We start from the raw sequence: 12,500 nt of genomic DNA, 5'->3' as shown, positions 1-12,500 counted from the left end.
GGGTTCCGTTAGTCTAGTTCCGCGGAGTGAGGTTAACCTCACGCTTCAGGTGTCGTTCTTGTCGTTAGTCAGAGTTCTTCCCAGCGCAATAATCCCTGTTTACCCTCAAGGAACCCTGGTCGAAGAATCACCTGCAGAAGAAGGCGCGAAATGGAAACGAGGAACATGTTCGTCGTTCTCTTGCTGGTAAGCCTCACAGGGGGAGTCGCCAGTGACGTGGCACACCCCGGAGCAGCTGACGGGGACGAGGCCAAAGACAAGTTCACCCCGACAGTGTACCGGTGCTGCCCTAAGGGGGAGGCGATGACGGCCGAGGGATGCGTGAACACGGGCGAAGACCTCCCCTTCCTCCCCCAGGTGTCCAAGACCTTCGTGAGCGAACCGGAACCCGTCGACGGCGTGGTCGAAGTCGTGCGACCCGTCTTCTGCGACTCCATCCCGGTTTACAGCCTCGCGTTGTCGCAGGATAGGGCGCAGATCAAACAGGCGCTCAACAAGACCTTCCTCCGCTGGAAGAACGAAGAAGAGCGCTGGGAGATCAAGATCAACAACTTCTGCATCGACGTCAGCAGGAACCCGTTCCCCAGCGCTCCCCCGGCTTCCGACATCGAGTACTCCGCCTTCTTCTGCCAGCTGACGAAGCAGTACATTGAGGAGGAATGTTCTGACACGCCCTGTCTAAGGAAGTGTTGCCCCAGAGGATACATGTACAACCTGACGAACCTGGACTGCGTCCAGGCGGACATGGAATTCCAGCCGATAGTCGCTGAGGGCAAGACCCTGCAGGACTACAAGATGATCGTCGGCGACCCTGTGTGTAACTTCTTCATGGCGAACTACTCCATGGTCACTGAAGAAGGCTATATCATCTCGGAGGGCGTCGAGCGGGAGGACTACTGCGTCGATTCGATGATCGAGAGGAACTCGGTCGACGGGAAACCCGTCAACAGGGCCTTCATCTGTTTCACAGTGCTCTCCACGTGGGACCTGATCAAGTACAAGGTCTTCGGGTCCCTCCTTGTCGTCTCCATCATCTTCCTGGTGGCCACGGTGGCAGCCCACATCATCACGCCCGAACTTCGCGTCGGAAGCCACCGTTACTTCATCAGCTTCGCCTTCGCCTTCTTGATGGGAAACATCTTCCTGGCTACGCTTCAACTTCCGACCTTCATCCAGCCCCACACTTGCGGGTACATAGGTGAGGCAGGATTTACGATGGGCGAGGTGAAGGGGAGTGGAAGAGGTGGGGAGAGGGTGGGAGTGGAGGGAGAGGGAAGAGGGTGGGGAGGAGGTAAGAAAAGAAGATGGGAGGGGAGGGAAGGAGAGCGGGGAGGTGGGGAGGGGGAAGGGGGAAGGAGGCCAGGGTAGGAGGGACGAGGCGACGTCGCTACCAGTGCCTCATAACGGGGAAAGGTCACAGTGAAACATTGTGGGGATTCCACATTATTTAAGTTGGCGCTCCTGTGTCCGCTTTTGTTCTGGCGGCTAAACTAACAATAAACGACCTGACCCAGGCGATGCGTCCCCCCTCCCTCCGCCTCCCTCGCTGAGGAGGTGGAAGGTTAACTTCCTTCGCTCTTTAGAGATTTGAATACCTCTATGGACCAGAATCACGAAGCATTCTTTTCATTCATGATCTTTTTTTCTGGTCCTTTCTGCCTTCTGTTGTGTTGCCTGCCTCCTCAAAACATCTTTCATTTGAAACCTCTGCTTATCAACTACGATATAAGGACGACTTAATTGAGGGCAGAGCCTCTGGTGAGGGGTTTAGAGTGATCGTATAATAAACGAAGTAGATTAACCTTAAACCATGTGGAGTCTGGACTGCAGTGCTGAGGTGCAGTGCAGTACAGTGTAATGCAATACTGAGGTGCAGTGCAGTACATTGTAATGCAGTGCTTGGGTGCAGTGTAGTACAGTGTAATACAGTACTGCGGTGCAGTGCAGTACAGTGTAATGCAGTACTGAGGTGCAGTGCAGTACATTGTAATGCAGTACTGAGGTGCAGTGCAGTACAGTGTAATGCAATACTGAGGTGCAGTGCAGTACATTGTAATGCAGTGCTTGGGTGCAGTGCAGTACATTGTAATGCAGTACTTGGCTGCAGTGCAGTACAGTGTAATACAGTACTGAGGTGCAGTGCAGTACATTGTAATGCAGTGCTTGGGTGCAGTGCAGTACAGTGTAATGCAGTACTGAGGTGCAGTGCAGTACAATGTAATGCAGTACTGAGGTACAGTGCAGTACATTGTAATGCAGTACTGAGGTGCAGTGCAGTACAGTATAATACAGTACTGAGGTGCAGTGCAGTACATTGTAATGCAGTGCTTGGGTGCAGTGCAGTACATTGTAATGCAGTACTTGGGTGCAATGCAGTGCAGTACAGTGTAATGCAGTACTGAGGTGCAGTGCAGTACAGTGTAATGCAGTGCTTGGGTGCAGTGCAGTACAGTGTAAGCAGTGCTGGGGTGCAGTGCCAACGAGTGGAAATCTGGGTCACAGGGAAGAAAGTCGGGGGAAAAATACAAAAAAGGAAAAAGAAAAAACAGATTTACAGTACACAATACACAAGTTTAAGAAAAACACAGATAAGTGCAAATCAACCAGACACTGAACAAATTTGATGAAAAACTGGAATACAAAACAAAATTATTAACAATGAGGATAATGATACATATACCAAAGGCTTTTCCCCCTTTACAAGGGAGGTAGCCAATGATAAAAGATAATAATAACAGATTATATTAATTTGACGTACATATGAAAACAGGCTTTCACCCTCTTATAAGGGTGGTTGATATGTTATTATTAGACATCAATTTGGCTGATGTCAAACAATTTCGCAAAGTTGTAGGAAAGCCTCTGGAATGGAGATGTGGAACAAACCCTCCATCCCAGTAATATACTAAAAAAAAAAAAAAAAAAAAAAAAAAAAAAATAATAATAATAATAATAATAATAATAAAACTTTATATATGATTTACCCGAAGGTCGATCCTGTACAAATGATCCTCATGCATAGGAGGGGGGGGGTTAAACGCCCCCCGCCCCTGCCCCCCACCCTCACCCCTTAGCCTTAACAACACTAATAGAGTACTATTGATATGACTATCAGTATTCATCTCTTGGGTTCTTTTGTCCGGAGTTTTGTACCCTTATGGCCAACTTATCTTCTCTTTTATGTATTTGTTTATTTATTTATTTATTTATCTATCTATTTATTTATTTATTTATAATGTTTTGATCAATGTAGCTCTTTGTTTACGTTTTGTGCATTCGATCTACGTACGTCTTTTTTTTTTTTGTTAATTGAACGTTTTCTTTTACATTTTCGTTTACGTTTTTTGTGTAATTTTTCATTCGATTTGTACATTTTCTTTACCTTTACTGTCATCGTCGCGCAACGATGATGTTGACCCACAACACGATTTCGTTGTTTTTTTTCTTTCTTTTCTCCGAAGAGGAGGAAGAGAAAGAAGAGGAGGAAGAGAAGGAAGACCGGAATGTGGGTGACCGCTTTCCCTTTGTCAGCTTCTCGGGTCAGCCAACAAACACGCGCGCGCGCACACACACACACACACACACACACACACACACACACACACACACACACACACACACACACACACACACACACACACACGCTCTGAGCTCACTGCCGTAGGGTGGTGTCTGGCTGTCTCGACAGAGACTGCAGCAGATCCGAGGTGAATACACACGCGCGCGCGCACACACAACCTCCGGGATGGACACATGACAAAACCTCAACGGACAAAACCCCAATCTGCATAGCTGACAAAACCCCAATACGAAAATTGGGGGCGGTGGGGAGGACAGAACCTAACCTAAAGTAAAGTAAAGTAACCTAACCTAACCTAACCCCTAACCTAACCTAACCCCTAACCTAACCTAACCCCTAACCTAACCCCTAACCTAACCCCTAACCTAACCTAACCCCTAACCTAACTTAAAGTAACCTAACCTAACTTAAAGTAACCTAACCTAACTTAAAGTAACCTAACCTAACTTAAAGTAACCTAACCCAACCTAAAGTAACCTAACCCAACCTAAAATAACCTAACCTAACCTAAAGTAACCTAACCTACAGTAACCTAACCTAAAGTAACCTAACCTAACCTAAAGTAACCTAACCTAACCTAAAGTAACCTAACCCCTAACCTAACCTAAAGTAACCTAACCCCTAACCTAACCTATCCACTGATTGGGGTTTTGTCCGTTGGGGTATTGTCCCTTCACCGTCCGGGATGTAGCCCCGAAAACACAACACAAACACACGCTGAACGGACAAAAGGTCCCCGGACAAAATGTCCTGAAATCTGCACCCCGGGACAAAATGTCCCCAATATTTAGGACAAAAGGTCCCCAATTTTTTGTTCAACAAATATTGATTTCTATCAACTGTTCATACATTTTGGGTCATAGTTAATTGTGGTTTTACTCGTATAACAACCCTTACATTCTGGAGAATCTCTATACATAAACACAAAGTACAATAATATTTGATATTTCAATACACACGCACACACGCGAGCGCCATTTGTCTAGATTCGTAACTTCATTAGATTAAACGTCAAAATATTCTATTGGGTTGAGGGAGCGACGCCCCCCGGCCTGAACAGTGCCCCACTCGTCCAAGACCCCTTCCTCCCTTACAGGCGGGTGAATTGACCTAACTTTAACCAGAATAAAGTCTCAAAATTTGTGACATGGATCTGCTTGGGATAATCGAGAGAGGTTTAAGTCCTTTTAGCTCGGAGGGTCCCTCCTCAGCTGAATAAAACTTTCAGGCACTAGCCAGAATCAAGGAATAAAGAGCGCCACGGGGTTTATCGAACTCTGGTCGATCTTCATCGTTCTCCAAGAAAGAGGTCTGACCTCAGACTCCCCCCAAGATGACCTTCTGTTGTCTCAGGTCATATCGTAAATATCCTGTGACCTCATTACAAAGGCGGAGCATGCCGACAGGAGACCTTTTGGTCCATAACTAGGTCGGATGGGAAAAAATTATAATAATGATAAATAAAAAAATAAAAATTATAATAATATAAATAATGATTAAATAAATAGATAAATACATAGGTATGGTTAGATAATAAACGAACAGGTAAATAGTAAATAATAAATAAATTGACATAGAAAACTTCACACAAATGTTCTGAGTCATCAATTCTTAACTTTCTTTAGTGGCCTAAGGGGACTCCCACAGACGGACGTCTATCGAACCTTTCCAGCGTTGTTTGGAATCAGAAGGATGGGTGATTGCATGGGAGCTTGACTGCTCGAAGATATCATGAGACGCCGTGGGAATGAAGCAACATGATGATGATGGTGATGGTGATGGTGATGGTGGTGGTGGTGGTGATGGTGATGGTGATGGTGATGGTGATGGTGATGGTGATGGTGATGGTGATGGTGATGGTGATGGTGATGGTGATGATGATGATGATGATGATGATGATGATGATGATGATGATGATGATGATGATGATGATGATGATGATGATGATGATGATGATGATGATGATGATGATGATGATGATGATGATGATGATGAATGCACACACACACACACCTGGAACTCTCACAATATGTTCTCTTACTCCTTTGTAAAAAAAAAAATTGACACATTAGAAATGCAAGTCTAGCTGCGAAACTAGATTAATTCATCTACTAAAGCGAAATAACGCTTGTAGAAAGACACATCAATCTCTTCGTAAATAAAGCAGTAAACTGGTCAACATGTCTCCTACCCCAAAGTATAAGCTCTTGTACCATCTAGGCTCACAGGTGGTTTTCCAGGTGGTTTAGAACCGCTGTTCTACGTCATGGGTCATCTTGGAGACGCTCTGTGACCTTATATGGTCACACGTCAAGGCGGAGATGACCTTTGACCTGATGATATAGTCTTGCGGTTAAGGTTTGAATGATGGAGTACGTAAACAAAGGGATGACATTGTGTGTATTACATGTAGATGAATCTGTAGCAAGGACGTTCGTGTGTACCGTCCGCGTTTGTGTCGTTTCAAGGAAGAGGAGGGAAGAAGAAAATGAGGAAGGATGAAATAAAAGAAAAGTAAGAAGATGGGAAAAAGAAAGGAGAGAGAATGAGACAGAGAGGAGAAAGAGAGAGACAGACAGACACAGACAGACAGACAGAGAGAAAGACAGAGACAGACAGACAGGCAGAGAGAAAGAGAGAGAGAGAGAGAGAGAGAGAGAGAGAGAGAGAGAGAGAGAGAGAGAGAGAGAGAGAGAGAGAGAGAGGGAGAGAGAACGAGAGTTAGACAAACAGAGGGAGAGAGATACATAGAGACAGACAGACAGAAAGAGAGAACGAGAGATAGACAGACAGACAGAGGGAGGGAGAGAGAGAGAGAGAGAGAGAGAACGAGAGAAAGACAGACAAAGGGAGAGAGATACATAGAGACAGACAGACAGAATGAGAGAGAGAACGAGAGATAGACAGACAGACAGAGGGAGAGAGAGAGACAGAGAGACAGACAGACAGACAGAGAGGGGGAGACTGAACGCCGTGAATTGGCCTACACCCTTCACGACTCGAGCCGCAATCGCCGCGGGTTCTGCTTCAATTAGGTGAATCTGCCTCACCTTGTGCGTCGTTTAACAGAACCTCTCTACCACAGTAAGGGCCACATCCTTTCACAGTGCGTGCGTGCGTGTGCGTGTGTGTGTGATTCACCTTGGTCTTTGGAACACGTGTTGGACTCGTGATCGACAGCTATTTCCCTCACGGAAGAGAGCTCAGAGCTCGTGTGTGTGTGTGTGTGTGTGTGTGTGTGTGTGTGTGTGTGTGTGTGTGTGTGTGTGTGTGTGGTTCACCATGGTCTTGGATCACGTGTTAGACCCGTGATCGACAGCTATTTCCCTCTCAAAAGAGAGCTCAGAGCTCTAATATGACCTTACACGCATACACAGACGCAGCGATACTGAAATTATATCAGCCCCGGGCGGGATTCGAACCCGGATGGTCTTGGATGACATGTTGGATTTACGATAGACAACAATTACTCTCTTGGATGAGAGCCCAGAGATTATATATGGTCCGATCTATGGGTAATGCTGTGACCTTATCTATACACGCGCACACGCACACACACACACACACACACACACACACACACACACACACACAATTGTGACATACAGGAAAAGGGAAACTCTCCTAGATTCTTCATTGATGCTTCTGTACACACACACGCACGCACACACGCAAACACATGTACAGACACACACACACACACACATACACACGTGCACACATAGGGTACCACCTCTTGCTCCTCGTCTTCTGTCTAATGATGACGGGTTAAGTTTTCCAAACCTTTCTCATTATGGTCTGTCAGCGAAGTCTGGAGATCATTTCGTTCTTTGTGTGTGTTCTCTCTCCCGCTCTCTCTCTCTCTTTATCTCTCTGGCTATCTCTATCTCTCTTATTGTATCCAGTGTGTGTGTGTGTGTGTGTGTGTGTGTGTGTGTGTGTGTGTGTGTGTGTGTGTGTGTGTGTGTGTGTGTGTGTGTGTGTGTGTGTGTGTGTGTGTGTGTGTGTGTGTGTGTGTGTGTGCGTTTGTGTGTGTGCGCGCGCGCGCGAGCTACTCGGGAGAGTTGCATGTCAGGCGCCTGGAAGACCATGAGTTTGCATTCCTGGCGACGTTGCGGCAGACAATAGGCATCTTCAGGAATACCTTGACGCGTAGTTCTATCGAGTTTTGTTGACATCGCCTCTGGGGTTCCCGGTTCCCCGGTTCTCCTTGTGTGAACAGTGGTTCATAAAGAGTGTAATTATGCCTATATAGGAAGGGTTCTGCTGTTGGATGCCGTTGCCCTAGATACTTAGTGGATGCTCCTTGATGTAATGTGCGGTTATAGACGGCATCGTCATCGCTTCCGTCATCGTCACTACCACCTTCACCACCAACACCAACACATCTACTACCATCAACCCATCAACAGCGCCACCAACCATATCTATCACCATCACCAACCTCCCACCATCCCCCACTTCCTCTCCTGGACTTCACGGAGTAGAAAAGCAAACTGACATACTAAGAAGGAAGATGTAAAAACGAATCGACACCGATTTACAAATTCGCGAACGGCAATTTGACACACAGGGAAAGAGTCGCGAAATTAAAAGCAAGGAAAGTCAAAAGAAAACACAACAGCACGTGGTGGAACAATGAACAAAAGGTTCGAGTCACTTTCCACTATGGGAAATGACTCTATGGGTTGGAAAGGGGGCGCGGGTTAATAGATATGTCGGGTTAAAGACCTAAGCGTGAAAGTGAAAGGCGAATATAAACTACTACAAATACTTTTTATGTGAGGAAACCCTCTCGGTTTGACAGCATCTCCAATTAGATACTTATGAACAAAGATGCACATTCCAATTGTCCTCTCATTGGAAGAAAGGACAGTGACTCAGGACTAGAAGAAGACCAATGTGGTACCAATCTAGAACGAAGGGAGTAAGGAGAAATCTTTGATTTACACACTAATGTCTGACCAGCGTGGTAGCTTACTTATAAAAGGGAATTATGAGAAGGAGGTGGATTTGATATACAAGCAGCTTTTCGTGCAGATGCTACTTTGGAATTAAATAAAAAAAATTGACAGGTGGGGATGGAGGCAGAACCCCATAAGTATGGCTCTTTTTTGAGTATTAGGATTAAATAACACACACACACACACACACACACACACACACACACACACACACACACACACACACACACACACACACTGGTATACACACGCCCCCTTACCACATACACAGACGATTTCACATAGATGTACAAAAACGCTTTTCACACGCACGATTTCGCTTACAAAAAACTCATAACTCTCAGTGCTTGCATGTGTACACACTTTCTTCTGATTATGAATGCACGCACACGAACACCCACATGGTACAGTGGTAATATGGAAAGAAGTTTAGATTTAAAAATTCCCTTATCGTTGTGGTGATCCTAAGCAATTAGCGAGCTAGCCTGGAAAAAACCAGAGTTCCAGGCTCGTCATGGAAAAAAAAAAATCCAGGTTGATCTAGATATTGTTGTAAATCACAATTAGGTAAAGACCGTACCTATCACGCACAGGCGCCACTGAACCACCATGCACTGTAGGTCACCATGGAAACGCTATGACGTCACGGCCACGTCATCACTACGTCATTCTTGGTTGGCCGGTGTCAGAGGAAAAAGAGAGTGGCGGTGAACGAACTCTGGTCGCGATGTGGGCAGTCTGACCGTCCATAACAACTGCCTGGAGCTTCAATGACTGGAAACCCACAACCTCACAGTGGCTGGCAACGATCCTTCCAGGAAGAATCTTTGAAGTTATCTGGTTCGTATATGCGCGGGGTAGTTTCTATGTCACCCGCTTATAGTATTAGGACGAGATCAGTCGCCGGTTATTAAATCTTCTTACGTGAAAAGGTGGAGAAAATACAGTCGAAGTTGAGAAGGAGAGCTCTTGGGCTGCCCGGTGCGGCCACCACCGAGTGACAGCCTCTCGGGGTTGCACCTCCCGATGGAGACAAGGCTCTTGACGACCAGTTTTGAAGACGGGGAGACGCTTCCCTCCGACGTCCCAGTGGAATACGAATTAAAACATTTAGACCCGACCCCGTTCTTCAGACACAATTTGGTCTTGCCAACCCCAGGAGACTCTATTCAGTAGAGGGGGCGTGTGTGTGTGTGTGTGTGTGTGTGTGTGTGTGTGTGTGTGTGTGTGTGTGTGTGTGTGTGTGTGTGATTCATCATGGTCTTGGGCCACGTGTTGGACTCGAGATCGACAGCTATTTCCCTCCCGGAAGAGAGCTCAGAGTTCATATATGACCGATCTATGGATAATGCTGTGACCTTACACGCACACACAGACCCAACTCCCCGCCCACGAGAGTTGGAGTAACGACTCGTAGCACAGCGATACTGAAATTATTTCATCCCTAGGCGGGACGCACGTACGTGTGTGTGTGTGTGTGTGTGTGTGTGTGTGTGTGTGTGTGTGTGTGTGTGTGTGTGTGTGTGTGTGCGTGTGTGTGTGTGCGTGTGTGTGTGTGTGTTTCTGCGTTACTCCGAGAGGCCCATTGAATAGGTCTTCCTTTCCATGGCACGCCTTTGTTCAGTGTCTCAATCTGGTCCTCTCCCAGTTCTGGTCCTCCCAAGAAAACCACGAGGGCTGGAAAGGCCCAGATATAACGCAGATTCTCCCCTTCCCCCCCTCCCCCCTCCCCTTCACCCAGTATCCGGTAGCACGTGCCGCGGCCACAGGGGGGAGGGGGCGAGTGGGGGGGAAACGCACCCACCTTCCCCCCAGACTCTCCCTCCATCTCCTCTGCCCCTCTTGCGAGGTTGATGACCCCTGTGCGTCGTTCTTCGCCTTCGAACTCAACCTCAGTTCGGTCTTCGGCCGTTCACCCTTCCTTACCGGTCGGTGCTTTGTCATGAACACACACACACACAGACACACACACATACACACACACACACACACACGCACACGCACACACACACACACATTCATGGCGCAGTGGTAGCGTTCGCAATTGCTGCTACAGAGGTCTGAGTTCGAATCCCGCCCAGGGATGAAATAATTTCAGTATCGCTGCGCTGCGAGTCGTTACTCCAACTCTCGTGGGCGGGGAGTTGGGTGTGTGTGTGCGTGTAAGGTCACAGCATTACCCATAGATCGGTCATATATGAGCTCTGAGCTCTCTTCCGGGAGGGAAATAGCTGTCAATCACGAGTTCAACACGTGATCCAAGACCATGGTAAATCACACACACACACACACACACACACACACACACACACACACACACACACACGAGACTAGCAAAACTTGAGCTACAGACATTAGAACAAAGAAGAGAGAGAGGAGATTTGATAACTATTTATAGAATCATGAAAGGCATAGAAACTATTGATAGAGAGGATCTAATAAAATGGGATGATAGAAATACAAGAGGACACGGAAAGAAAATCAAGAAAGACAGTTATAGAAGAGATCTAAAAAAGAACAGCTTTCCCCACAGAGTAATAGACATTTGGAACAAGTTGGATGAGAAAGTGGTGTGTGCAAAAACAATACATGAATTTAAAAACAGTTTAGATAAAATGAGATATGAAGACGGGACACCACGAGCATAGCTCCCCTTCCCGTAAAATACAACTAGGTAAATACACACACAAACAGGAGACATATAGCTGTGGCCGAAGCCGCCACACACCGGGAGCTCGGGGGGGGGGGGTCGATCCCGGATTGGCGCTGTTGGGAACCGAGTTCGGAACCCAACGTGATGACGACCTGGTGTGACCGGAGACGAGGACCAGGAGTCCTGAGTGTGGCGCCAAGAATTGGTTGACGACGTTCTGGCGCCAGAAGCCAAGGAGTCCAACCTATGGCGCCAAAGAGAAGAGAAGAAAGCGCCTCTATCTATACAACATAGACTAAGGAAGGTTTTACATGAAAGTGGGTCTGTGATGTGAGTGTTCGGGGTGGGGGAATCAGCTTCCAGCCTTGGAGAGAATGATGTGTGACTCTGGGCTGTAGGGGTGGCCTAATTAGACGAACGGACTTCTTCGTCCATAACTCAAAGTACCTAAGGAAGACTGTCGTGTGACCTGGGTTTTCTATTCAACCAAGACAAAGCCTCTGGCTGGAACGAGATTTCGGTCCGGAGTAGTTAAGACTGATGTGTAAAAGAAGATATGAATAAACGAATAAATAAATAGGTAAATAGAGAGAGAGAGAGAGAGAGAGAGAGAGAAAGGGGGCGGACGATTTTATTCAGCCCAGGAGGAAAATCCTCTCCATGCCAGCGGCAGAAAACACACTCTTTGAACTTGCGAACTTTAGAACACTTTCTAATACCTCCCTCGGTTAATCGCGATAGAAAACGGGAGTTCTCTGGCAGCAGCAGCAGCAGCATGCACACCCACCCAACCTTCCGCAGCGAAAGAAGGAAGATTTTTTCTTTGACACTCCAACTGACGCCTTAAAGCGATTTTATTCGTAGCCCCCTTTCTGTGCAGAGGGGGGGGTATGTGCCCTGGGGTGGCACAGTTAGGGGGGGGCAGTAATTCTAGTCTATATATGCCGCCCACAAGGCTGACAAAATAACTATAATTAAAAAAGACCAAAGGAGCCCTGAATATTTTACTGTAACATACGAATTTTGCGTTAAAATCAACAGAATATGAATTTTTTTCCCTTATCCTTTCTGCAAGGACATTAAATAACACATCTAAAATAGTTTTTAATTATTTCGCAAGCCAATAGGTGCAATAGGCAGTAAGGAATGCTGGAGAGGGGAAGTGGTGATGGGGGGAGGGAGGTGGGGAGGCATCACTGAGAACTGCCCCGGGGCGGCCACTTAGGCATGTAAGGGCTCTGCTTCCGTGCCCTGGAACGCTTTCATCATCTCTTCCTCCGTCCCACTCCAGAAACGCTGGTAA

At 46.8% G+C, this 12,500-nt stretch overlaps 1 protein-coding gene across 1 annotated transcript in view; it reads left to right on the top strand.

The window, feature by feature from the left end:
• LOC143022400 (putative G-protein coupled receptor Mth-like 1) overlaps window positions 1-12,500 on the top strand; it is a 42,863-nt gene that overhangs the window by 146 nt on the left and 30,217 nt on the right. Inside the window, exon 1 of the mRNA XM_076180568.1 lies at window positions 1-1,198. This exon is cut by the window's left edge and continues 146 nt beyond it. Coding sequence (XP_076036683.1) covers window positions 151-1,198 — 1,048 coding nt within the window. The 5' untranslated portion in view covers window positions 1-150. The remainder of the gene's footprint in view (window positions 1,199-12,500) is intronic.

This window comes from Oratosquilla oratoria, chromosome 44 (assembly GCF_046742065.1).
Source record: "Oratosquilla oratoria isolate Oo_2021 chromosome 44, ASM4674206v1, whole genome shotgun sequence".
NCBI classification, from domain to species: domain Eukaryota; kingdom Metazoa; phylum Arthropoda; class Malacostraca; order Stomatopoda; family Squillidae; genus Oratosquilla; species Oratosquilla oratoria.
The sequence above is the reverse complement of the archived record's forward strand: the minus strand, read 5'-3'. Positions and strand labels throughout refer to the sequence as shown.